The sequence below is a fragment of the Plutella xylostella genome, chromosome 13, assembly GCF_932276165.1.
Source record: "Plutella xylostella chromosome 13, ilPluXylo3.1, whole genome shotgun sequence".
Lineage (NCBI taxonomy): Eukaryota > Metazoa > Arthropoda > Insecta > Lepidoptera > Plutellidae > Plutella > Plutella xylostella.
Window position 1 is genome coordinate 3,736,968 of NC_063993.1, and position 27,810 is coordinate 3,764,777.

The 27,810-nt window shown below is 36.0% G+C and overlaps 3 protein-coding genes and 1 long non-coding RNA gene across 6 annotated transcripts; 2 read left to right on the top strand and 2 right to left on the bottom strand.

Moving 5' to 3' along the window:
* The first annotated feature begins 841 nt into the window (after positions 1 to 841).
* Positions 842 to 12,162, top strand: LOC105387769 (osteocalcin 2). Of its 2 annotated transcripts, none has more exons than XM_011558552.3 (6): positions 842 to 986; positions 8,788 to 8,872; positions 9,209 to 9,266; positions 10,716 to 10,829; positions 11,427 to 11,543; positions 11,875 to 12,162. In XM_011558552.3, the coding sequence occupies exons 2-6, from the start codon at positions 8,799 to 8,801 to the stop codon at positions 11,917 to 11,919; spliced, it is 408 nt and encodes a 135-aa protein (XP_011556854.3). In that variant the 5' UTR covers positions 842 to 986; positions 8,788 to 8,798; the 3' UTR covers positions 11,920 to 12,162. The 2 variants fall into 2 exon arrangements, with proteins under 2 accessions (XP_011556854.3, XP_048481089.1); XM_048625132.1 differs by lacking the exon at positions 842 to 986 and adding an exon at positions 1,014 to 1,153.
* Positions 12,163 to 16,831: 4,669 nt separating this feature from the next.
* On the top strand, positions 16,832 to 17,828 carry LOC105387770 (cell wall protein DAN4-like). Of its 2 annotated transcripts, XM_048625184.1 has the most exons (2): positions 16,832 to 17,542; positions 17,579 to 17,828. In XM_048625184.1, the coding sequence occupies exons 1-2, from the start codon at positions 16,951 to 16,953 to the stop codon at positions 17,740 to 17,742; spliced, it is 756 nt and encodes a 251-aa protein (XP_048481141.1). In that variant the 5' UTR covers positions 16,832 to 16,950; the 3' UTR covers positions 17,743 to 17,828. The 2 variants fall into 2 exon arrangements, with proteins under 2 accessions (XP_048481141.1, XP_011556855.3); XM_011558553.3 differs by having other exon boundaries at positions 16,838 to 17,828.
* Positions 17,829 to 19,698: 1,870 nt separating this feature from the next.
* On the bottom strand, positions 19,699 to 21,639 carry LOC125489364. The gene is made up of 3 exons (XR_007266923.1): positions 21,188 to 21,639; positions 20,495 to 20,647; positions 19,699 to 19,740 (listed from the first exon to the last, which is right to left on the bottom strand). It is a non-coding gene; the product is annotated as an uncharacterized LOC125489364 (long non-coding RNA).
* A 2,257-nt stretch (positions 21,640 to 23,896) lies between these two features.
* Positions 23,897 to 25,864, bottom strand: LOC105387783 (proline-rich protein HaeIII subfamily 1). The gene is made up of 2 exons (XM_011558565.3): positions 25,640 to 25,864; positions 23,897 to 24,900 (listed from the first exon to the last, which is right to left on the bottom strand). Exons 1-2 carry the CDS (start codon positions 25,704 to 25,706, stop codon positions 24,098 to 24,100), a joined length of 870 nt encoding a protein of 289 aa, XP_011556867.3. The 5' UTR covers positions 25,707 to 25,864; the 3' UTR covers positions 23,897 to 24,097.
* Between the last annotated feature and the right edge of the window lie 1,946 nt (positions 25,865 to 27,810).

Sequence of the window (27,810 nt, forward strand, 5' to 3'; positions counted from 1 at the left end):
TTATTTTTTTATGAAAACTACAACAATGCTTACTGTTGGCAGTAAAAAATTATATCTCACAACGAAATACATACCTACTCAAATATTTACTACAAGTTTTAAAAACAAACATAAATTTATACCTTCAACCTTTAAAGAGCCTGTTTCCTTCCTCAAAGATCTTCACCCTATGTATTTATTTGTAAAGGATGGGATGACTCACCAGATTCCCTAAGATATCTGTTCCTCTTGTGGGTATTACTTTGCAAGTCCTTTTAGCCAGTATCAGCTCTACTTAAGGATATTAAACCCTTGCTATTTCGGTAAGAAGCTTGTTTTTTGCTGACGAGTAAATCGACACATTTTCGTAGAATTATTGTGGCGTTCATTTTTGCGGATGAAGATGTTATAATAGAGGTAAGAAAAATAATAATATACATACCTACTTAATAACAAAATGTTATTATAAATTACTTACGTTAAACTGCATCTACTTTAAACCTCTTAGAAGGCTTAATTAAATATGGGGGTATACCCATTTGTCTTCATACATAATAAAAAATATACATATATAAAATAATATAAATACAAACACTCACACCATGTACTAATTTACTCCCTTGCGGGGTAGGCAGAGGTGCATTGCTGCATCAACTTTTCGCCAGTGTTAATGTTAGTCCCAAAATATATGTTAGTGATTACTAGGTAATATAGTAACGGAATATAATAGATATAATATGGTGCATATGTAATGTAATATATAGGAATCCTGTGATGATACTAAGGTACCTAGGCATAATTTATTTATTTATCTAGAATCTAGGTTCATATTTACATCAATAATGTTGATGTTTATTAACCGCGTTATCAAGAAGACCTTTAGTTAAACGCATTTCTTATTTAGGTTACTGGATCGGCGCTAAAATTCAGTGATTGCATATCATTAGATTGGTAAAGGTCGATTCTGTGAGTGAAGTGTCTCAGTAAAACGCATAATTTAATTAAAGGTTTGTCACTAACAATATTTTAAGTAATTAAATTAGTTAGATTAATTAAAAGCTAGCATAATTATAAATATTTTTGTTATTAATTTTTAAACCAAGTTGGTAATGAGGAGAGATTAAGTTGCCAATTTAAGAAAGGGTTTTTAATCACCTGCACCAATTTTATAAGGGTAAGTGTAGAATTTACAATAAACTCTACTCGTACCTGTGTTATAATATTGAAGCGCATGCATAAGAGTCAGTTAATTTAACAATATTTTTGTTATATAAATAAACCAAACTGATATCGTAAGTATTAATATTCTCTACAACTGCGCGTAAACAACGAATCCAAAGCAATTTCTCTTATAATTTCAGAAATTTACAAAAAGATCTGCTGCTGTTTTTTGCTCTTTTTGATAGCTTAGTACTTTAGCTATCAAAAAACAGCAGTAGATTATTTTTCTAAAATTGCTTTGAATTCGTTGTTTACGCGCAGTTGTAGATGTTGCCAGATGAAAAGCTTTCTTATTACATTTTTTTTTTATTACTAACTAATAATTATAATGATAACTATTACCTTTTTTAGATTACTTAAGACGTTTTCTTCTTCTTACTGAAAACCATAGATTCACACACTATAATAATAATAATAATAATTTATTTATTTCACTAAAATCTTGTTACATCAAATTCTTATAGGTAGTTTACAATCAGCAGTTATAAATTAATAAAAGAAATTCGTTTGATACCTAAACTAGGCAAAGCCTGTAATATAGGCATCAACGCCACCAGACAAACTTGTACAAATTGTTAACTCGAGTCGTGTTTCTGTACCTTTTGCATATTAATTATGAAAATACAGTATGTTCCAATTAATTAATTAAAATAGTTAAAATCTAAAATATAAAAATGAATTTATACAGATTAAAATTTAAAGTAATAGTTAAAAAAAATATATATTATATATTCATGCAATAACTAACACATGTATATCATAAAATTTATTATTCTAAATTGATCAGATGTGTAAGAATTGTGAAGTGTACCTAAAGTGTGAAGTGTATTTGTTGAGTATAGTGAGTGTGTGTGTGTGTGTGAGTGTTGTGAATGTGTAGTGTGAGCTGAATATAATTTTAGTTTACTTGACTGTTAACAGTAATTCCTCAGTCTTATTATAATTCAACGTTTGGAGCCAACTTGTTAATTTGATCTTGCATTCTTGTAGACTTAATGGGTAAATTTCAATGAATTTGCTAATTCTATTGTACAATACGCTATCAAGGTAGAAAGGGAATCTATAGGCAAACTCGGTATTACAAGAGATGGTAGGGAAAATTTTATCTTTACGGCGTTGACTTAAATAAGATTCCCCATCGAACGTTGATGTTTTGTGTTTATTCATAATTATTTGTTTAATGAATAATTGTCGAACAGTGAGCACCTGACAGTTTTTAAAGAGCTCTTCAGTAGGGTACCAGAACGGTCGACCAGTAGCAGTTTTAAGAACCGCGCGTTGTGCTCGCTCCAGTACTAACATGGTAGTTTTGGCTGCGCCCCCCCAAGAACCAATACAATACTGCAACAGAGATTGACACAAAGCGAAATAAATAGTTTTTAATAGTTTTCCTTCAGCCACGTATCTGAGGTTTTTGAATATGGCAATCAGTTTGCGTATCCTACGAGATAATAGATCGATATGCTCCTTGAAAGTTAGCCGATTGTCTATTATGATTCCCAGATATTTAATCGAACTAACACATTGTAGGTCATTACAGGAGCAGTTGTTTGGGATACCATTACTCAGACAAAGGGAAGAGTGAGACATTAAAGCATTTATAGGCCGGTCGATAGAGGAGATGCTAAAACAAATATATTTGGTTTTGTCTGAGTTAAGAGACAGAGAATTTCCTCTCAGCCAATTGGATACAGCATCAAATCCCGATTGTGCGAATTCGTGTGTTTGATCCCAACTCTCTCCCTGAAATAACAGTGCAGTGTCGTCCGCAAAAGTAACTATTTTACAGTTTCTTAACTTCAGACTACATAAACCATTTATATAAATCAGGAAGAGGGTTGGGCCGAGAATACTACCTTGAGGTACTCCGAAAACCATAGGCAAGGGATCACTCACAAAACTACCAATTTTAATTCTCTGCTGTCTATTACTAAGATAATCTGTGAAAAGTTGATGTTGGAGTCCCCTGATACCAATTAATTCGAGTTTTTTCAATAGGATTGGGATCGACACCGTGTCGAACGCTTTTGTAATATCCAAAAAAATACCTATACATTTTTTCTTTGAGTCACATCCTTTAACAACATAGCTGATTAACTCATCCACCGCATCACTAGTTGACTTCCCCTTGCGGAACCCAAATTGGTTTTTAGATATTATATTGTTGTTTTCAAGATAATTAGTCAATCGGCTGTTTATTAACTTTTCTAGGATTTTAGAGAGACACGGCAGTATGGAAATCGGTCGATAATTTGAAAAGCTGCTTTTATCACCACTTTTATATAAAGGCAATATCAGAGATGACTTAAACGATGCAGGGAATATTCCATTTCTGAGGCACAAATTAAATATATGACAAATCGGTTTGCATAATATAGCTACATTTAGTTTAATTATCTTGGAAGAAATTCCATCAATTCCAGGAGCACAATCAGTTTTGAGAGACTGAATCAGATGTATTATTTCATCCACATCAGTGTCCAGGATAACAAAAGATTCTGCTTTACAGTGGCTTTCGTCAGGTGGTAAGTGTTCACTGTGAATATTTGAGGCCAAAGTTTTACCTATGTTTGCGAAGTACTCATTAACACAATTTAGTTGATCCAATTTAGAACCAACTACCCTGTTTATATCATACGGATCAGATTTTGCTTGCTTGAAATGAGTTATATTGTTAATAGCTTCCCACGTTTTTTTTGGGTTACCTAATGATTTTTCTAATATTTGTTTTTCATAATTTTGTTTAATTTTTTTCAAAAGATTATTGCAAAAATTTCTATACCTGGTGTATGTATTTCTGATGATTTCATTGTCAGGCTGTTTTCTGGCTTTAATGTGGAGGCGATCCCTGTTTTTCATACAGCGCAACAAACCAGGAGTAATCCAAGGTTTAATGGAACTTTTTCGGCGAGATAGTAATATTGTAGACGAGTGATTTTCAATAATATTTGTTACAATTTTCTCAAACCTATCTGTTGCAGCATTACATTGGCTTTCATTATAAACCTCATCAAAATTTACTCTTGATAGGTCGTCAGATACAGCTTCTAGATTAACTTTTTTGAAACTCACTTTTTTGTTTTTTAGTTTTATGTCATTGAGGGATAACATACAAGCGCTGTGATCAGTGAGACTAGTATTAATCACCAGAGTGGTTGCTTCCAGTTTAGTCCTAATTATTACATGGTCAAGACAAGCAGATTCTCTTGTAGGATATGAGTGAGCTGATAGTAGACCATGTGAAGCCAACGTATCTAGGTAATATGATGAATGGGAATTCATAGCTTCTTGTCTAATATTTATATTAATATCGCCAGTTACAATTACATTTTTGTAGATTTCTAATGTGTTTAAAAGCGAGTCTAAGGATTCAATAAATTTATCAAGCTGCTTGTATGATGGGGAGCGATATATGGATACTACAGCACTTTCCTCGTCTATAATTGTGACCAGACAATTTGCATCAGTTAAGTCTGGTTCATAAGTCCTGGCATTAATATGATTTTTTACGTAAACGACCACACCGTCGTTTTGTATTTTATTTATTTTAGTAGCAGAATAAGTATAGTTGTCAATAATTGATGGAAACCGTACTGATTGCAACCAGGACTCTGTAAGAATTATAAGATCCGGTTCAATTTTTATTCTTGCTGCTAGTGTCAAAAAACCTGATAGATTACACCCAATGCTTCTAATATTCTGGTGAAGAATCGTCAGTTTATTTTCGGTACCATTTATCAGGGAACTACACTCCTCCGGGTTACATCTAAAAGCTTTAGACACTTGAAAACAATCAATGCTTTCAAAAACATTATTAATTATATCAGTCATTTTAAATGAGGTGCAATGATTATCACAAAATCTGGTCCATAGAAAGCTGCAAACCTATTACAGGTATAGAAAGGCAACCACGGGAAATTTGTGTGACAGCTTGTGTGGTTAAGGTGTTTTGGTGAGTTATGAGTGAGTTCGATGTGTAGTTCGATGTGTTGGAAATGAATACTGTGTGTGTAAAGGAGACTTTGTTTGTGTAATAATAGCTTAAAATTAGAAAAGTGAGTAATAAAATCAAAACCATTCAAATGACAATGGGCAGATTGGGACCACCCTCCAATAGCATTAAGACTAACATCGTTGGATAGGTCTTGTCAATAGGAATAACTTTTACTATGACAGCTTTGTTGTCACAGTTGTCCGTTCAGAGATATTTGACTTATAAGTTCCGATACTCGTCAGTTCATCTTACTGCTATTGGAGGCTGGACCACCCTCCAATAGCAGTAAGACTAATGTCATTGGATAGGTCTTGTCAATAGGAATAACTTTTTTTTTGACAGCTTTGTTGTCACAGTTGTCCGTTCAGAGATATTTGACTTATAAGTTCCGATACTCGTCAGTTCATCTTACTGCTATTGGAGGCTGGACCACCCTCCAATAGCATTAAGACTAACATCGTTGGATAGGTCTTGTCAATAGGAATAACTTTTGCTTTGACAGCTTTGTTGTCACAGTTGTCCGTCCAGAGATATTTGACTTATAAGTTCCGATACTCGTCAGTTCATCTTACTGCTATTGGAGGCTGGATCACCCTCCAATAGAAGTAAGACTAATGTCGTTGGATAGGTCTTGTCAATAGAAATAACTTTTGCTTTGACAGCTTTGTTGTCACAGTTGTCCGTTCAGAGATATTTGACTTATAAGTTCCGATACTCGTCAGTTCATCTTACTGCTATTGGAGGCTGGACCACCCTCCAATAGCAGTAAGACTAATGTCATTGGATAGGTCTTGTCAATAGGAATAACTTTTTTTTGACAGCTTTGTTGTCACAGTTGTCCGTTCAGAGATATTTGACTTATAAGTTCCGATACTCGTCAGTTCATCTTACTGCTATTGGAGGCTGGACCACCCTCCAATAGCATTAAGACTAACATCGTTGGATAGGTCTTGTCAATAGGAATAACTTTTGCTTTGACAGCTTTGTTGTCACAGTTGTCCGTCCAGAGATATTTGACTTATAAGTTCCGATACTCGTCAGTTCATCTTACTGCTATTGGAGGCTGGATCACCCTCCAATAGAAGTAAGACTAATGTCGTTGGATAGGTCTTGTCAATAGGAATAACTTTTGCTTTGACAGCTTTGTTGTCACAGTTGTCCGTTCAGAGATATTTGACTTATAAGTTCCGATACTCGTCAGTTCATCTTACTGCTATTGGAGGCTGGACCACCCTCCAATAGCAGTAAGACTAATGTCATTGGATAGGTCTTGTCAATAGGAATAACTTTTTTTTGACAGCTTTGTTGTCACAGTTGTCCGTTCAGAGATATTTGACTTATAAGTTCCGATACTCGTCAGTTCATCTTACTGCTATTGGAGGCTGGACCACCCTCCAATAGCATTAAGACTAACATCGTTGGATAGGTCTTGTCAATAGGAATAACTTTTGCTTTGACAGCTTTGTTGTCACAGTTGTCCGTCCAGAGATATTTGACTTATAAGTTCCGATACTCGTCAGTTCATCTTACTGCTATTGGAGGCTGGATCACCCTCCAATAGAAGTAAGACTAATGTCGTTGGATAGGTCTTGTCAATAGGAATAACTTTTGCTTTGACAGCTTTGTTGTCACAGTTGTCCGTTCAGAGATATTTGACTTATAAGTTCCGATACTCGTCAGTTCATCTTACTGCTATTGGAGGCTGGACCACCCTCCAATAGCAGTAAGACTAATGTCATTGGATAGGTCTTGTCAATAGGAATAACTTTTTTTTGACAGCTTTGTTGTCACAGTTGTCCGTTCAGAGATATTTGACTTATAAGTTCCGATACTCGTCAGTTCATCTTACTGCTATTGGAGGCTGGACCACCCTCCAATAGCATTAAGACTAACATCGTTGGATAGGTCTTGTCAATAGGAATAACTTTTGCTTTGACAGCTTTGTTGTCACAGTTGTCCGTCCAGAGATATTTGACTTATAAGTTCCGATACTCGTCAGTTCATCTTACTGCTATTGGAGGCTGGATCACCCTCCAATAGCAGTAAGACTAATGTCGTTGGATAGGTCTTGTCAATAGGAATAACTTTTGCTTTGACAGCTTTGTTGTCACAGTTGTCCGTTCAGAGATATTTGACTTATAAGTTCCGATACTCGTCAGTTCATCTTACTGCTATTGGAGGCTGGACCACCCTCCAATAGCAGTAAGACTAATGTCGTTGGATAGGTCTTGTCAATAGGAATAACCTTTGCTTTGACAGCTTTGTTGTTACAGTTGTCCGTTCAGAGATATTTGACTTATAAGTTCCGATACTCGTCAGTTCATCTTACTGCTATTGGATGCTGGACCACCCTCCAATAGCTGATTTATTTATTGAATATTTATTTGATAGATGAACTGATGAATATCGGAACTTATAAGTCAAATATCTCTGAACGGACAACTGTGACAACAAAGCTGTCAAAGCAAAGGTTATTCCTATTGACAAGACCTATCCAACGACATTAGTCTTACTGCTATTGGAGGGTGGTCCAGCCTCCAATAGCAGTAAGATGAACTGACGAGTATCGGAACTTATAAGTCAAATATCTCTGAACGGACAACTGTGACAACAAAGCTGTCAAAGCAAATGGTATTCCTATTGACAAGACCTATCCAACGACATTAGTCTTACTTCTATTGGAGGGTGGTCCAGCCTCCAATAGCAGTAAGATGAACTGACGAGTATCGGAACTTATAAGTCAAATATCTCTGAACGGACAACTGTGACAACAAAGCTGTCAAAGCAAAGGTTATTCCTATTGACAAGACCTATCCAACGATGTTAGTCTTATTGCTATTGGAGGGTGGTCCCAGCTCCCATATATTTTTGCCCATCCTCTTTTGTAATAGCGACAAAAAGAGATGTCACCAAAAATAATAAACCAGTATTCGACGCTAGTCAGTTCTGTTTCACCAACTCTGAAAGAACATTCTCGCTTTCAACGCGAGTTTGTGGTGCACCTTCAGCTTTGCGAAGAAATACTTGTCCGTGTGCAGTCCAGCAGAATTGAAAATTATTATTTCTGGCAAATTCGCGAGATAAAAAGAAGAGCTTTCTAGCTTTCTGCGTAAGGCTTTCGGTGATATATATGGGCTTTGGCTGCCCAACAATGCGAAGGTGACTTGTATTTAATTTGTCTTCTTTTTTATTCGCCTTATTAAATGCTTTTACCGACTTCAGTAAATCTTCTTTGATTGTTGTTCTCGTAAATTCAAGTGTAATTGGCTTATTAGATTCGATCTTTGTGTTCGTCCTGTATATGTCTTTTATATCCATTTTGCACACTGCCCGAATTTTGTATATTGCCAAGCCGCCAGAAGTCGTTTATTAATTTTGTCGAGACTTTAATTCTGCACAGACACTCAGGGCCTTACCAAAAAAAGTTAGGCAGCATTTAACAGGGGTTTAGCGCTGTGAAACACCTACAAAATCTGTCAAATTTCATTTTAAACTCTTGATAAACAGTGTTTCAAGATTTTTGTGGTAGTACAGTCAATCTTGTTGGTAAATTGTTAAGCTAAGCTGAAAATGAATGTTTTTCTTTTCTTCAGAAAGCTGAATCATGGTTAAGCTCTGGATACTCTGTCTGTTGGTGGTCGCGACCGCCGCTGTGCTGGTGGAAGGGAGATCATGCTCGTAAGGGTGTATTTTTTTATTTCTATCTAAAACGGATATACTTACCTACTTTATTGTTAATCTGTGCTGGAATTATTGAATTTTTTGTTTCCTTTTGTATATCCTGTTTTTAAAGTGGTTGCACCACATCGCAGCTGGTCGCAATTTTTGATAACATATTTAAAATGTGAACGTTACATTACGTTTTTAACCGACTTCGAAAAAAGGAGGAGGTTCTCAATTCGTCTGAATTTAGATTTTTCGCGAAAAAAGCGTATCCGAAAGTAAATTATTTAAGTTTAGATACAAGTGCGTCCGACTGACCACCACCAGAATCTCCTTCCGTTTTTTTTTCAGAAGGCGCGGTGGAGGCGCAGATATTCAGATAATCTGCAGGGATGACAGCGATAATGAGGTATAATCATACTACTTATAGTTATTTATTTAGAGTATTTCTCTAGGGCTTCTCATTGTATAACACTCACGGGCAATGAAAAAGTTCCAGTGAGAAAGGCACCAAATTACTCCTAAACGGAAAAAAGTTACTTAATGACGCCGTCTGCAATATTTAAGTACATTTAACGGCGCATCAGAATACTACCAACTAAAAACGTATAGATTTTGGTCATATTTCCTATTAAATGTTTAAAAAAAAGTTTAATTAGTGTCAGTATTTTGTAAGTGGAACTTTTTGGCCGTGAGTGTACTTTAATTATTAACTTTGGATATTCTGTGGGAACTAGAAAATATTTTGGTTTGAAATAGTTGTTTAAGTACCTACTTAGTTTTATTATAAGATGGTCAATCCTACTTACATTTTAAAAACACTGGCGAACAATGAAAAAGTTCCACCAGCCATTGCCATTCCATCTGTCACTGGAACTTTTTCATTGCTCACGAGTAGGTATTTATTTGTACTAAAATTCGCTAGCAAAACATATAATAAAGTTATTATCATTGGCAATATTTATTTAATCTAAAGTGCAGAGTACTATATCTTCTATAGGTAATTGCGTATAATATATTGAGAGATAATCTAATTGGGACGCAAGGTTCAGAGGCGAAGGCAGTAATATATTGTTTTCATGTATCTGTAGGTAATCAAAATAAATGTTGTTTATTATTGACATAATAAAAACAACATATTTATCTGTTTCTAACACCCAATATTTATTAAATATTTAGTCCGCTTTCAAATCAAATTGACTGTGAGCCGCCGGATGTGAGCAGGCTTACTATATATGAAACATAGCATAGCGTATAATAACGTATCGTCGGTTAGCATACAGGGTGTTGCAAAAAGAGTATTTTAAGCTGAAAGGGGGGCAAATAAGGCAAAACTCGCGAAAAAAAAATCGTTCTCCATAGTAAAAAGTCACGTGACCAAGAAAGTTTCTATGGAAAAAAAATATATATTCGTGAATTTCCAAAACTCGTAGAACCTAAAAGTTGTTCAGAATAGCCCTATGAGTTACACCCTTTCGGCTTAGTATACTTACCCTTTTTGCAACACTCTGTATAATATACAGTGTAAGTACAATAAGCTGAATCCTACATGTGAAGCATATTATATTATGAAATGAGCCTGAAAATGAAATCAGAATTTCAAAATTCGCGAAAAAAATAATAATTGCTGTATAAACTTTGTGGGTCACGTGACTTTTTTACTATGGAGAGTGACTTTTAGAATGACTTCATTTTCGAGCTTAGATATATATACATGTGCAGCATGAAAATACAATAAATACAATAAACTTAACGTTACACTCACTTTCGGCGGGTTACAGTCAGTTTCGTTTGAACACGGCCTCAATGTTATTCCACATGATGACATTTGCTTACTTATTTTTTATTTACGTTACAGATCCGTTCAAACGACTGCGAGTCGTCATCATCATCGTCTTCTTCTTCTTCGTCATCATCGTCCTCTTCTTCATCATCATCATCATCGTCTTCGGAAGAAAATAACAAATGTCAAGTAAGTTTATTCTGCCTACTGAATAGTCTGTCCATAGCAACGCATGCTATTATTTTTGTTAGACCAATTATTTGCTAGCTAATGAAACCAAGTGACAAATCACTGAGGCGTAATAACAGAAAAAGTCTGGGCCAAACAAAGCTTTGCCCGGCCATAATGTTTGTAGGGCACTCTTGTATGCAGTGAAAACACTCCAATTTGTTTGGTAACTTTCAGTATTTCAGCATAACGGCGGCTCGCTGAAGCGCGCCTGTATTGCGGTTCTAATGAGCAATAATCATGAAAGTTTTTTTTTTATGATTTTGTATTATTTTTTGTCGGTACGTTTTTTGCCGAGTGAGAAGTAGGTAACAGTGGTACTTAAAAGGTTATAAGTATAAGTTATAAGTAAAGCGCGCACAGGTATTAAAAACAAGTCACTGAGTTCAACGATGTTTTATGAGTACTTATACTTGAATGTCTGAAAAAAAAATATGATTTTTTATTAATTTTAATGAGTTTTTGTTGTAAAATCGTATATGTACCAATTGAATTAAAAAAAATATTAATTAATATATGTACCTACTCACCACATAAATTGATATATTTTTTTTTCAGGAAAAGAATAACGCCAGTTCGTCATCATCATCATCTTCTTCCTCTTCTTCATCGTCATCATCATCGTCATCATCGGAAGAAAACTGTATTGATGACGACAACAGCTCGGCAGACCACGTAAGATCCCATTGATATTTACATGTTTTTTTAATTATATCAATTAAATTACTTCAGCTACTAACTGTAACCCCTGATAGTGTGCGTACTGAATCTCAAAATTCTGAAATTATCAGTTTATTCTTTACAACCATACTTAAAATTCTCAAATAGGTATTCCTCCTTCATCACAATACACTTGAATAGTCTCACGGGCCACAGGAAATAAAAGATCCATCTGCCATTGACGTTTCATACAATACTGGAACTTTTCAATTGCTTGTGAGTGTATTAGTATGGTGAAGTATGATTGAAAAATGTAGCTTAATTTTTATATTTTGAAAAATTTCAGCACAAAAAGGGTCGTCACCACAGGGTCCGCAGATGCAAACACTAAACCCTATGACACTGGAGAAAAAATGGAGTTGTGAAAATGTGCATGCAGCATTTAAAATGGAATCATTTATAACTTACTTACGGCAAACATTGTATTTAAGTCGAACTGTAATGATAACTTATATATGTCGCAGGCATCTGGTTTAATCTCCTTTTTGATTGAACCACTAGCCCGTTCATTGGATGGCGCTATTCAGTTGTATGACTAAAGGACAACTCGTCAAGTTGTTGATTGTGACTGAACGTCATTCAGCGAAGTCGTTGAATGGTATATAGTATAGCAACTTTGTAATGTCTGGTTAGGGTGAACATGACCAGACAAGAGCCAACAAATGACTATGTTACAAAGCTCTTATCTCACAAATTAACTAAACAATAACAATAAACGTACCTTCATAGTGTTGTTCATAATTATCCAGTTTCGCCACAATTTTTTCTTTGAAACTATCCGTCCGCAATAATAGGTTAATCCATGATGTCACACTATTTTAACACAAAAAACGCACTTTAAAGCTAATTTATTTGCAAAAAACTAACAATATGTATAGGTGCTTTTTATGTCAGCTGTTAGCTGTTAGACGCCATTTTTGTTTTATTCACCACCTGACTGATTTTAAGTCAGCTAACTAGTTGGACGTTTTGTGACGCTTGTACAATCAACGTTTGGCCTAGTCATACAATTGAGTAGCGCCATCCAATGAACGGGCTAGTGATTCAACCAAAAAGGAGATTCAAACAGATGCCTGCGACATATATAGAAGTACCAACCTATTCAGATTTTTTATTGTAATAAATAAACTCATTAAAACACTCTTAGTGTTATTTTGTGCTCCGTACTTATATATTTTACGAGTAAGTATTTTTTGCATAAACTAAAGCCATGGTAAAATTATATTGCAAAATATTTTTTACAGATAAATTTCCCATTAGACAAAAACTACTGAAACCTGCACATTTCAGGCATAATGCGAAAAATCCATCTCGATCCCGACACGGGAGTTAATTAATGCATAAATTGTACTCATTACCGCTATCGATGTCAAAATTATTTAACTTTATTGCGTACATTTGTGTAATGTCCGGCATTTTATTTTGCCAATAACAATACCGTTCGTGCGAACTATAAGCACATAGTTGCCTATTAAATTGATGATAGGTTTGTGAGATAATTAATTCGTAGGAGCTAGGCTATACGGTTTTCATTTGAAATTGAGAAACAGAGATAAAATCGAAATATACTAAGACTATTTTAGATCATAATTATTGTCTTGTGGTTCTTTATAAACGCTTACAACATATTTTTTGTAGCAGTTTTAATTAGCTACGTTGTTTTTGATTCAAAATCAAATTTAGGCAACTAAGCCCCAGTTTCACCATAGTCTGTTAGATCATAACAAAGGATTAATTGTTGACTTTTGAAACAAAAATTGAGTTTAATATGAAGATGACGCATAATTGATGACATTATAATGTAACAGGGGTGTTAACGATCTAACAGACTATGGTGAACCTAGGCATTAGTCAAATAAACGAACATTAATTGCTTTTAAAAAGCTTATTAAAATCTACCTATCTTGACCCCTTTTCTCACCCTTGGAGGTGGAATATATTTTATGTAAGTATAGGTAGAAGTTGCTTAAAAATATAACAATATGACTTTTCCAAAGAAATGCAATAATGTAGCAAAGTAGCGAGGTATTTCACAACGAAATGCTATCCCCGATTCTAAATGTGTCGGGATCAAAGCACTGTTGTCGCAATACACTTAAGATTAGAAGCAATCACATTTGTAAAATGTAAAATAGGATTTATAAAATCTTCTTCACCGGCATTTTCCATTAATTAAAGTAGAAAATAAAACACTCCAAGCTCTTAAACCTGAAAACGTAGCTTAGCACTACGAAACAGATTTAGTGCTGTGTTCATAATACGTAATTTACTTGCTTAATTTGAACTAAATAACCGAAACGTAATATGAATATAACCTCTCATAATTTGAGTAGGTAACCAAGTGCGTACTCAACCCGATTTTATTAGGAAAATAATCCCTATTATTATTAGTTTTAAGCTTGTTGGAGAGCACTTGGAACAATCGGTCAGTCGGGGCTAGCGGGGGCAGGCAGCCGTGGCTGTATTGCGAGCCGCAACCAGCCCGGAAAATCTGCTAAACTTCACTGTTATTTTATCATTAGAGGTTATGAATGTTTTCGCAAAACATAGGTATAATATAGAGGTGTTGTTGTTTTAATGGAATTAGTATAATGGTTTTACCATATAAAATTGAGGTGTAAAATTATAGGTATAGGTATATTTAATTGCTAATAAAAAGTGAAAATTATTTGTTACATACCTACCTAGTTGTATTGATTTAACACGGTATTTGACACATTCATAATAAGGTATTTGACAGTGCTAAGTATCTAATGAATTTGTGGTAGGGTAACGTAACGTACCTTGGGACGCTTGTACCTCGGGACATTGAAAGTATTTTAAAAACCGGCTAAATTGGCACATTAAAATTCTACCCTAGACATAGTATTTTACTCGCTTGGCAAAACTAGTGAGTCTCGTGATCATACCAGCATCTAGTGTGTGGTGAAGACAGTATGAAGTTTTTTGGAGTCAAAAGTAGCTTTTGTATAGTTTTTTGTGTTGCTTTATCTCATTGAGGCATGCTCAAAATAAAGACATGGATGTCACGTATAACTTTTCAGTTATTTAATTTTATGACATGGCAATTATCTGAAAGATTCCTTTTAATTAAAAATAAAAATATTTAAATTTTGGTTAAATATTGCTTTTTTGTACCTTGGGACACGATTAAATTTGTACCTTGGGACACTGTTTCCTATGGCTTTGTACTATGGAAAATGCAAACATCTAAATAACGCCTTATATCTCTGTTCTGATTAGTGCCAGAGTGAAACTAGACAGAAGAGAGATGCAGTAAATAAATAAGAACAGAGATATAAGGCGTTATATAGAAGTTTGCATTTTCCATAGTACAAAGCTATAGGAAACAGTGTCCCAAGGTACAAACGTGTAACGTACCTTGGGTCAAAACAAGCATTTTTACTTTTATCTTAATTTAATAAAATCTGGCCACAATAAAGCTTAAGCACAAATACTAATGATAATAGATTATATATCCCACCGAATAAAGAAAATTTCACATTAATATCTTAGTCCTACGCTGCGATAGCTTCATTCAAAGTTGGGGTAGTCGAAAATGTCCCTAGGTACATTACGTTACCCTAATGGTAAGTCTAAACTATTATGTATAAATTGTATTATTGCTCACCCTGATCCATTCACGGTTGGCGTCTACCTTGACCCTGAGAGATAAAAATAAGTATGGAAACTTAAAGTACCACCGTGTCTCAAGAAAACAACAACTAAAAAACTTACTTAGCAATGAACAAAAAAAATATGATAATTATGAATTGAACGTGGCTGGAGCAAAGGTTTTTGAGTGTATCATACACTAGGCCAGCGTGGTGTACTAGGACGAACCCTTCCTTCATTGGGAAGAGACCCGTGACCCAGCAGTGGGGACGTGATGGGTCGTGATGGTGTTGATAGGTACTACATACGAATATGAAGTTGAGATAAGGGTCCGGCGTCAAACATTGCGTCGTTTACGTCTATCAATAGTGACAATGATGTCGAATTTGCGTCTCTTTCTAAACTTACTTATTCTTGGAACTCGGGTTTATCAACAGCCGTCAAGGAAAATGATTGAAACAAAAGTGAGATTACTCGTACTACTGTTTATATAAAAATTCGTATTCGGTTCCGCACAGATGGGAATGTCTTTAACTTAGCAAGACTCAGAGCACGGACCAAAGTATCGTACGATATCGTGTCGGAGATAATGTATGCAGACGATCTGTGCTTCGTGGCGGAATCCCCAGAAGGTCTGCAAGAGCTGATGAGCAGTCTGAATGAGTCATGCAGTAAGTTTGGCCTAAAGATCAGTGTGAAAAAAACGGAGGTCATGAGTTTGGACGCACATGGTAATGACGACGTGCCACTTACTATAAAACTTGGTGAAGACACACTGAAGCAAGTGGATAAATTTAAGTACCTGGGTAGCACAATAACAACGAATTGTGACCTTGACGCCGACATCAACAACAGGATCGGAGCAGCGGCTGCAGCGTATGGCAAGCTACGGGTCAAGATATTCCGGTCGCATGACTTAAAGTTGGCTACAAAAGTGTCGGTATACATGGCGATTGTTTTGCCCAGCCTCCTCTACGCCTCCGAGACTTGGTGCCCATACCGCAAGCATATACGCGTGCTGGATAGATTTCATCTTAAATGCCTTCGTGACATACTCAACATCAGATGGTCTCATCGCGTAAGGAACACGGCTGTGTTACGACGGGCCAACGTTGGTGGAATAGAGGCATATCTGATGAGGCGGCAGCTGCGCTGGTGCGGGCATGTCTCTCGGATGTCCACAGAGAGAGTCGCAAAACGCATCTTCTATGGCGAGCTACAGGAAGGCAAGCGGAATCAAGGCGGCCAGTTCCTGCGGCACAAAGATGTGTTAAAGCGTCACATGAAGAGGTGTGACATAGATCCGTCACACTGGGAGATGCAGGCTGAGAACCGATCAGAGTGGAGGCTCACCGTGCAGAAGAAGGTCTTTGAGTTCGAGGCAAAACGGAGAGAAGATCTCGACGCCAAGCGTGACGAGCTCAAGGCTAGACCACCGAGAGCCATATTCTATAATGTTGTCGGAGGAGTGCTGACTTGCCGTCAATGCGGTCGCACTTTCGTCAATAAGTTAGGCTATAACAGCCACCAGAGAGCACACGAGAGAAGCTCGCAGTCACACTGACCGAACACGGTCTGGAGGACTGGAAATAAATATTAGGGAGCTAACTGTTTTTGTTTTGGTTTTCTGTTGCTATTAGACCTCTTAATTACCTTTTTATATCAAATGGATTCAGTAATATGGTATAAAAATTTAAACAACTGTTTTACATGAAAATTTATATTCGATAAACCAACTTATGTGCTGATGAGGTCAAAAGTTATCTGTATAGACCGGGTACTTGTTGGATGTATGAACACAATTCACTTAAATCAAGAAATCGAAACTAAAGAGACTGGTTTCATTGAAAGTTCCAAAATGAAGTGTGTTTGTGTCACTGCAATATTTTGCTTAATATTTTTACTTTCAAATAGTGATGTGGAAGCAGGCCTAGTTATTGATTTGTTTGGAAAAGTTCATGATTCAGCTTTGAAAGTGAGACAAGATGTAAAATCTGTTTTGGGATTTCCCCGCAGAGATATGGTGGAAAAGAACACAAACGTTGTGAAAACGAGTGAACCTAATGATATCAAGAAAAATACAAACAATGTGACTGAATTACCATCTACGACAAGCGCGCCAGCCACTACAATTGCTTCAATATCGACTACAACAGAAGCATCCACTACTAAGATCTCAACTTCTACTGTTGTTGCTTCAACAAATTCTGAAACATCGACACTATCTATTCAGCCAACAACGCCGACAGCGACGGTTCCAGAACCTACAAATATAACAGTTTCAGAGGCAATTCCACCTATTACACCTACGAGTATGACTACTACTTCAGCCACTAAAGTTTCAGAGACAACAACCATTTCTTCAGCAGCCAAAGTTTCAGAGACAACAACCATTTCTTCAGCAGCCAAAGTTTCAGAGACAACAACCATTTCTTCAGCAGCTAAAAGTGTTAAGATGGCTGGAAGAGAAAACATGGCTGGTGGATGTTTAAAAGGATTTGAAAGGAATGATGAAGGAAAATGCAAAAGAATATTTTAATGTCTACAATAGCATATTTCATACGTATTACACGTGTATATTATAACAATAAATAAAACTTTACTGTCCACCCCAATTTATAACACAAAGTCTAATAAAAAATATTTTTTATACTTATACTTACTTAACTTCTTGGTTTGAATTTTGAATACCCTGTAAGTGTAATCTGCAGCCTTACTCCCAGCGATTAATAGTCGCTATCCAAAAAAGCCAATTAAAACTCAGTTGAAAAATTTAGGCCGATTCAGTTGGTACCACCACCTCGGTTTTGACTGAGCCGCGGACCAGGGACAACGTAGAAAATATATCAAGAAACGACTAGTGATTATTTTTGAAACGGTAGCCGAAGTAAGCCGATATCAGGCCGATGTTGCGATCGTATTTCAATAGAGGTGAAAGAAAGAGATGTCGCTCTATAAAATTGTATAAGATCTTGTGTTTTTTCTCGCTCTGACAAGGAAAAAATTGGTGTGCGTTCGAAGTACTAGCGAAGCTTGAAATAAGAAATCCGGTAATCATCAGTCCATATTATGTTTTTATTTTTTCAATGTTAGTAAAATATTAATTAAAATACTTATTAAATACTAGTTTAAAGTCATCACTCATGCCATTTTTTACTTATTATTCACAAAAACTTAAGGTTGTAAACGTTAAAATTTGAAATTAGGGGCTTTTGAACGCTTTCAAACTAAAAATCAAAATACTCTGTGAACCTGTGAAAACACTCCCTCCATTTCATTCATACAACATACAATAACAATGATAAAACAAAATTACAAATGGAATTTCCTTATTTAAATAGATATTTGTGCACTAAATACATAATAATATGACGTAAGTATAGTATTATGATGGAGTGGTTAAGTTGCAGACTCAGATCGACTCGATTTATAGAATAGACCGATAAAATATTACGATAATTTGTTACAAAGTAATAGATATTAAACTATCAATCATTGTTTACAGAAAGAAGAAGAAGACGTTGCGTGTCACCGTATAGCCAAGGAAATATCTTGTGAAAGTTTTAACTCAAGTCGGAAATTTATTGAAAAAATACTCAACATAACCTACAATTACAGTGAAATACTGACAATATATTGTACCGTGATAATATTTCTGAATAATAAGTGCAAACCCATACTCTAACATCGTGCTTTCAACCACATACTTAATACAATTCCATAATCATATCGAAATCCAAAAGTTCGTAAGTCGTAAGTGATCATAGTTTAGGTATGTACTTATTAGACTGATGCATTGTAAACTCTATAAACGATTACTCGTAATGTATTAATCATATTGAAAGTTGAATGCGGCTGTTTTATTTTTTATTCTTTATGTTTAAAGCAGTTCTAAGAAAAAGCAGTAATAAGACTTGTATTGTAACATTATGCATGGACCAAGTGTCTGCTTATGTAAAAACACAATGTTATCATGTAAGTAAACCCTGCTTTAAACATAAAAAATGTATCTACCTAATCTTCATAAAGCAGATAATGCTAACACCCTGATTACACCACCAAGTAGAGCGGCCCGAGACAGTGTCCTCCCCTGAGCACTCGGTTAAATTGTGATCCACGGAATGGTTTAAGATCGGCCAAGGCCTGTCTTGCCACTCTGCTCAGTTGGTGAAATAGCAAGGGTATAACATTGCAACAGGTAAAAGTTAGTATACAGGGCCTCAAGTCTATATCCATATATTAAAAGTACAACTTACAATGTTACTTATACAATTCCTTCCATGTTGCAATGTTATCATTGCCGGACTCTTTAAGAAGGAATACTTCCTATCAAGCCTTTATAAATCAATAGTATCATGAATGACCTCTTAGTCAAGTGCAACATCAACAGGTAAATAATGAAATGAAACATGGTTTTTGCTGTATTTTGTGTTTATTAAGTATCATATATTAAATCACATCACAATCATTATTAGTGTTCTGAAATATCAAGCATTAAGCTTCTCTTCTATTAGCTAAAAAACTGCTTTCTGATTATCTGAAATAAGATAGAAATATAGATTAATAGTAATTCTACAGGTTAGGATATAATAATAATATATTGTACAGTCAGCCAAAGAGATATGTATGCCACCCCAACGCAAGCCCTTAGATATTATGACAATTGATAGGTAATATTTATGTAACATGAAAAATAAGGATAACTAATATTAAGGTAAGTAATACTTAAGTTAGTAAGTATTGATAAAATATTATTATTCCACCCATGAGGATCAAATTTTTGTTGCTGTGGTGGCATAAATATCTATTGCTGACTGTACTATCAAGGTATTGATACAACTTTATTTAGTAGATTTTCTATTCTATTCTATTCTGAGAGGTGGCGAAGCTCCTGTACATGGCTCTCTTGAGTGGAACCTTTGTACATATCCCCTTAATTTTAGCTCAGCCAGCCTAGCTCTCGAGTAAAATGGAGCAGCAAGCCTGGGTGTTCCAATAGCTGAGATAGGCGGTCTGTTGGTCCAAGAATAGATAGTCTTGTTTCTGTAGTAGGTGGAGATTGAGCCAGCATAGGTATATTTTTTTACTACAAAAGATACCCACCGCAGCACTATAGTTTAATCCTAAGGTACTTAGAAAACAGATGAATCAAATAATATTTTCTAGATAAGCAAGCCAAGTAAATTATTTTTCATACTGTCAGTGCATCATAAAATTAAAGTGTTTGTGCTAGGGTAGTATTTCATATCTTTTTTGCTACAAATAATTTGAAATCAGCTTAAGTGACTTACTCAGTAGCAGAATGATATGCCAATTTAGTTTCTTATGTAGGTATTAACTTCATGAGATCTTAATACAACTTGTTGTTAAGTACTTCAGATAGGCACTTGAATATTTAGTCTTGGTTATTTCCAGTCTGGAGCCAGTTGCAATGCAGTAAAAACCTAGAAATACCAAAATTCTGGTTAGTAGGTATCATGGGGTTTAGGTTACAGACATTATGATAGTATAGGAAGGTTTATCTTATTATTATTCTTAGTAGGTATATATTGTTAGCCACTGGACTTAGCTGGAGCGAGACCAAACATAGGTGGTTTAAACAAAGATAGGTGGCAGATGTTATGACACCTCTGGGGTGCCATAGGACTACAACAATGGTAAAAGAAGGTTTGTCTTTGTTTTGAAGGAAGGTTTGCCTTTAAGGCTTCTTCTTCATGCCTTAAGAACATGAGAGTTAAGGCGGTCATCCACTGGCGAGGCGACGGTATAGATTGTTGGCTTGTCGAATCTCGTTGGTGATCCATTAGCGAACCAAACAGTCTACTCTCATCATTGGCAAAGTCGTGGCGTGCTTTTTGTAACATCGTTGGAGGTTTTTTAGACCGCGGACTTAGAGGTTATTGGAGGTTTTGCTCGCGAATGGATCACCGCCTTTAGTTGAAGAAACTTTTACATGTACCTCTATTATGTTCGTGGATACTCACCTTATTTGTTACGATCAAATCAGCTAGTTTCATGAAGCTAAAGTCTTCAATCAAATCGTCCGTCAACTCCTTTAAATATCCAGGGAGGCTGCTTTGCAATCCTCACGTATCCTCAGTAACTACTTTCACATCACTTTGTAGGTGTAATTACAGGCTCTTTTTCTTACAAAAATAGGAAAAAATAGCCATTGTAATGGCTTTGCGTTGCAAGAATAGGAACTTTTTTCAAAGAGGCGTTGAGTCGCAATTTTGACATATAATCTACTCTGTGTGATGAGCTCATGATGAGCTCGTGGTGCGAATTTCTAGCTTAGTAACGCTATAATTTTCACTGAACGGTTTGCGTGACGTCATAACACAATGAGCCGCAAAAATGTGCGGTGGGAGTGCGATATTAGCGATCTTGTTGAAATCGATTCAGCCACTCATCGCTGGGAGTAAGGCTGCTGTTCAATTATGAGACAGGTAAGTATGTCGGTCAGTATTTAATTATAACTATTTTGATGAAACAGTAATCATTTGGAAAGATATGGTGTTTTTTTAACAAAGTTGTAACGTTGCGTTAATGTTTGGTTGCGATTATATGCTGTGTGCAACTGTGCAACACAGAAAATCTGCCAAAATATAAATAATTCAAGACTATATCAAACATAGATGGCGTTACTAAATTTATTTACGAATATCGTACCACAGATTACCTAAATTGTATACTTACTCGTAACATTTTTCCGTAGAACAGTCAGAAAACTCCCACCCTATTAGTAGTTATAGTAGTACACTCACGGGCAATGAAAAAGTTCCATTAAGAAAATCATCAAAATACGCCTAAACGGAAAAAACTAACTTTATGACACCTTCTCTAATATTTAACTACATTTAATAGTGCATCAGAATATTACAAACTAACAACGCTAATATTTTGTTCAAATTTCCTAATGTAAAAAAAAATTGGGGCCATTAATTTGGAGTCTGCATTTTGTAAGTGGAACTGTTTCTTTGCACGTGAGGGTAACACTAGTAGTGGTAGTAATACGGTCCCCTACTATGTCTATTGTTTGCAAAGGCCTTTATTTTAATAACAAAATGTATTGATTTTAATTTATATCTATAATCCCTAGTACCCAGTATTATTTCCCCTTATTATAGAACGAGATAATATACTGGTTCAGAAACCGTTATAGTCTAGAGCTCACATACAAATCAGTAGTTTCAACCTATCTTTAGTCTACGTTTTATAATAAGGGCACTAATGTATATCAATCACGGCCCTGAGTGATAAAAATAAATGTAGTGACTTAAATTAGCATCAAGTACCATGAAAACGACAATAAGTAGGTACCAGGCCGTGACACGGAAAAAATATTCTGATAATATGGAACGAATGTGCCGGGGCAAAGGTCCTCGGGTGAGTGATAGGCGAGTGCGCGATACGCGACAAACATTGCGTCTATCAAATTACAATTGCTATGACGCTTCTATTCACCCGCTACGTGGTATTTGTCATTGTGCTGCAATTGCTGTCTCGCGCCGCCGCTGCGCCCGCGCCTCCTCGCAAAACTAACTTCCTCTTCGACTTACTCAAGAACCCAATCGCGGAATTCATCACAGCCGTCAAGGAAAACGTGGACCTCAGTGATAATCCGACTAAGACTACAACGGATAAACATGACGTGATAATATCTTCTAAAATGATAGATGCACCCTCGAAGGGGCACCGTCGCTGCGGGAAAGGCTCTCGCGCGGACTCGACGGGGCGGTGCCGCGAGGTTATGGACTGAACCAGTGAGTGTCGTGAACACTGACCAATCACGCCGCAGAGATACGTGCACACTTCGAAAAGATGAACGCGAAAACAATACTTGTGTTTATTGTGACAGTGTGTTTGATGAGTGCCGCGGCCAGAACTGATGTTATGGCGTTCGATTACCGTAAAAAAATGCGAGAGATTGAAAGGATACGGGCGGCGGCGCTGACGACCACGACTCCTAAGGCTGCGCAGATGATCAGAGTGCCCGACTTCGGGTGTCCGCTAGGAAAGAGGAAAGACAGGTTGGGTTACTGTCGGCAACCATTTTTGAAGTAAGTACGTATTTTAAATAATTATATTTGTTTTTGTCCGTTTTCGTGTTTGGTTGTATAAAAAAATGCTAAACTTAGATTCTGTTTTGTTTTTCAGTTAAAAAGAAAAACGTCAGTTGCAGATTGAACATAAAGTTTTCAACCATTATTCAATATGCTCAATAATTAATAAATCAATTGAATGTAATTTATTATTATAATGCTTCTAGAAGATGAAAACCTGTACATAATAAAAAATAAACTAATTTTATACATGAAAACTATATTGTGATAAGCGAAATCAAGCATGGGAAGGTCAAAAGTTATCTTTATATACATAGACCGCAAACTTGTTAGAAGTAAGTAAAGGCAGAAAAATTTATGAAATTAGTAAAATAAATTAAACACAGAAATGTATAATAATATCGTATCGTATAAATTACTTTAACTAATTTATCTTTCACCTGGCCCTGTGACTCTTTAGGATCAAACTGTTTGCAGTTGAGGATTGCACAACAACAAAGGTGATAAGTCTTTATTGACTGTACATTCATACTGCTAACTTATTGAAAGCATAACTGGAAAAACCTATGCCATTTCAAATTTCATAATGATTTAAAAATGATAACTAAATCAAAAATAAGTAGACAATTAAGCAAAAAATAAGCTTAGTTTATTACAATAATATATCGATTGAGTATAGATGTTCATTTTTTGACGATAATATTGTATTAAACATTTACATAAATACATAGGAATTCACTTCATTCTTATTTTCACTACCCTGATTTACTGTTGAATTAAGAAGTACATTATAATGTTGCATGTATGGTTTAGGTCTAATATTATGGTTTATTCTTCTGGAGTGACAGCAACCGCTTGGAAAGACATAACATAAGGGGATGCTGTAGTTTTAACTTCACCAAATCTATTAGGTACATGCGGACTACTAGTTGTAGTACGGTTTCCTATTATATCTGTTAATATTTGGATAAGTTTATCTTTATCCTCTGGGTTTTGTGGTGTCTCTTGCTTATCTGGTATACGATGTGGTGGCCTCTGTCCATTCGGCGGTATATCATATTGTTCACCTTGAGGTGGTCTGGGATGGTCCATAGGTCTATGTGGTTCCGGGTATCCATAAGTGGGTTCTCTAGGGGGGCCATGGTTAGGATCTTGAGGTGGTCTGTATCCTGGCTGATCCATTGGTGGTGGACCATGTTTGTTGGGTCCTTTTGGTCCCATGGGCGGGCGGTTGAGACCAGGCGGACCTCGGTTGGGGTTGTGGCCGGGCGGCATGTGCCCAGGAGGGCCATATCCCTTTTGCTTCTTAGCCTGCCCTGGTGGCAAACCTCGAGGGAATTTGTTTTCGTATGCTACATAATCATTAGGTGCATTGTAGGTCCTGTCTTCTGGTGGTGGCTGCGGTTGATAGGAAGGCTTTTGTGAAAGCGGCAGCGGAGAAATTACGTCGGGTTGTCTATTCGGAGCCGGCTGAACCACAGCCACCACTTCGTACTCTGGCATTTGTCTATTGTTATTGTAGTATACAGGTGGCCCTCTCGGAGTATTGTATACATTTTGATTTTCTAGTCGTGACATGTCTACTTGCCTGTTTTGGCCATTGTTAGTACCCGTCAGTAGTTCTAGAATACCTGAAATGAAATTAAGTAATTGTAGTCAAACAAGTATTGTGCAACTCTGCAAGTTAGTAAGTAGTTAGTGAGGAACATCGGTACAGTAGAGCTACACTTTTTCACTATGACAACACTTTTGTAGTTTATCAAAACATAACTGTACCAGGGGGACAGTATAGAAATCAAAATAACAATCGAACCAAAGCTGTCCGGTACGCTTAATACAACAAGATAGAGTCTTGGTTAGCGCAGCGCTCCAAAGTTTAGGAAAAACTAAATTGTTGCACTAACCACGAATCTATACCGTTAGTTTATTTATTAATTATGTGACCCCCAGAACATTCTCGACGAAAACAAGTTTTGTCAAAATATGTTTTTTTTCTTTGTCAATATAAAGTCACGATAAGAAAGAATCGTTTTCAACAAAACATATAGTTACTCACAATATATGAGTATACACAACACATAGAACAACGCGGACCCTCATACTCAATGAGTATACAGTCTGATGAGGACAGGTGACTTTAAAGGTGGGTTATATGCCCCTCTACGGATGCACGCTTGGTTAGGCTCCGAGTTCCTGATCATCATGAGGGATCATGATCACATTGGATGACTGACATGGTCTTCTGACAATCGTGCACTTGATAAGTTTTACAGTAGGTATTCGATCCTCAGCTGTCCTCATTAATGTAATGTAATGTACTACACTACCTGCTGACTGTCCAACCTCATAAAAAAGCATTTAAATACATACCTCCTAACTGGGGCGCAGAGTTCACTAGTGACAAACACAGTAAACCTATAAAACTCGGCCGAAACATTGTATTTATTTAGGTATATTTACACAAAACACATAGTAAAAGTCCACACACAAATACTTTGAAGATAACCGCCTGACGTAAGGGATAGTATTCAACTGTTTGTATTATTAAAACCAGAGGATCTACACCTGATGTACAAACTGGTTATTAATTATTTTATTGACCCGTTAGGACTGTATGAGTCAGGTCATACTACATATTAACAAAACAGCCCGTTTTGAGCGTCCATCTCTTTCACACCCACAGTTTTCATGTCTCCTTACTCGTTCTGATTTAGGTGGCACCTTTTCTTAAAATAAAAATTGAAAATTTTGTACCTGTGTCGCCATGACTGCCCATGCAAGGTATGGATTCGTGACAGTTTTCAAAAAACCATGTATACCAATAAGGTAAGTTGAGAAAAACTACATAATTATACATAAGTATATCATCATCACGTCCCCGCTGATGGGGCACGGGTCTTCTTCCAATGAAGTAAGCTTTTAGGCCTAGTATACATCTGGCTTTGTCCGTAGTTCCTAAAATAAAATTTAATGTTGTATGATTCAAGGAATAGTCGTTGATTTAGGTATAGGTATCATACATTGTTAGCGAGAGAGCTATATTAAAGTTTAAAAGAAAAATTTGCTCTACCATCATGATAGTTAATGCACCAATTATGTACAAACATACCTGTATGCAATTATGTCTATTAAGGTAACTGACCTACTGACGTCATGGAAAGTGAAGAGGCAAGGATCTGAGAACAGGTATTGTATTATATAAGTATGTAAGTCGTGCGCACTGCACCACGACAAAACGATAAAATAAAACTTCCGCTTTTTTTTAATTCTAACATGATTTATTTAGGTACTTAACCAAAAATATATCACTAAATTCATGGATGTAGAAAAAAAGAGTTAATAAGTATTTTTTTATGAAAAAAATACTGCTTTGTTTCAGACTTTGTCTTATCGTGTCGGTGACAAACATAACAGCTGGACTAGGGTTGTCACCGTGATGACCGTGGTGGGGAGATTGGCCAGTCTGATTAGCGTCTAACTGTTGACTGCCCAGGATGCTCCAGCCAGAGTATAACGTTGTTTCCTAAAGCTATAATTACTTTGTTTATTGCATAGTTTCAAAAATAATTGTTTTAAAGCCATCATATCAATTTATCAGAAACGTTTTATTTATAGCTCTTACATACAATAAATGTTATTTTCTCAGAAAAATGATTATTTCTGGAGCTATTCTTCTTCTAATTTAACATAAATAGATGATTAAGTATATTTAAAGATGAAAAAGTGCTTAATTGAATAAAGGCCCACTGCCTATCTCGCAAGGGAGAAGATACAATATTTCAGGGATTGTCTAAGACATAAATGCATTGCGCCAAATTTTCGAAAGCTTTGCTAGGCTCCGCAATATAATAAGGGGCAAATAGTCTATTTGCCATTCTGGCACATTGAGAACCAAAAACATTCAGCTCTGCATTAAGGAATTTGACATTAGATTAGCATAACAGCCTTATGACACGAACATCTGAGATAAGAAGCCGGTAGTTGCTGCTTGAGTAAGGCCAAGGACAGTGTGTTGCTAGGTATACCTTTGCTAATTATACACTCATGTGCAATGAAAATGTTCCAGTTACAATAGCACCAAGTTACCTACTCCTAAACGGAAAAGAAACTAGCTTAATAGGCTATGTCTGAAAAAATTGAACAACGCTCATAATTTTTCTAATGATAGGAATAACCCTCCGTATCATTCTAAAAAAATCTCAGATTTTTCCTATGCGTCAGTAATTTTATAAAAATAAAAACATTTCAAGTTTCACAAAACGGGGATATGATGGCACTTCAGGACTTTTTCCATCGTCTCTATAAAAATATATGGGCAATAAAAAAGAAAAAATTGACAGGAGTCATTGGCTTTTACATACTCTTTGGTCACACGTCTATCCATAGACCTACAACGTCACATCAAAACCTGTCATATTTTTTTTAATGCCTGTAGAGACGATGGAAAAAGTCCTGAAGTGCCATCATATCCCCGTTTTGTGAAACTTGAAATGTTTTTATTTTTATAAAATTACTGACGCATAGGAAAAATCTGAGATTTT

Excerpts from the sequence above, each read along its gene's own strand:
- LOC105387770 (XM_011558553.3), top strand. The coding sequence starts at position 16,951 with ATGAGGTCAAAAGTTATCTGTATAGACCGGGTACTTGTTGGATGTATG.
- LOC105387769 (XM_011558552.3), top strand. The coding sequence starts at position 8,799 with ATGGTTAAGCTCTGGATACTCTGTCTGTTGGTGGTCGCGACCGCCGCT. Across the intron at positions 9,267-10,715 it reads GGGATGACAGCGATAATGAG|ATCCGTTCAAACGACTGCGA; the intron begins GTATAATCATAC and ends TTTACGTTACAG. Across the intron at positions 11,544-11,874 it reads ACAACAGCTCGGCAGACCAC|CACAAAAAGGGTCGTCACCA; the intron begins GTAAGATCCCAT and ends GAAAAATTTCAG.
- LOC105387783 (XM_011558565.3), bottom strand. The coding sequence starts at position 25,706 with ATGTTTCGGCCGAGTTTTATAGGTTTACTGTGTTTGTCACTAGTGAAC. Across the intron at positions 24,901-25,639 it reads CTCTGCGCCCCAGTTAGGAG|GTATTCTAGAACTACTGACG; the intron begins GTATGTATTTAA and ends ATTTCATTTCAG.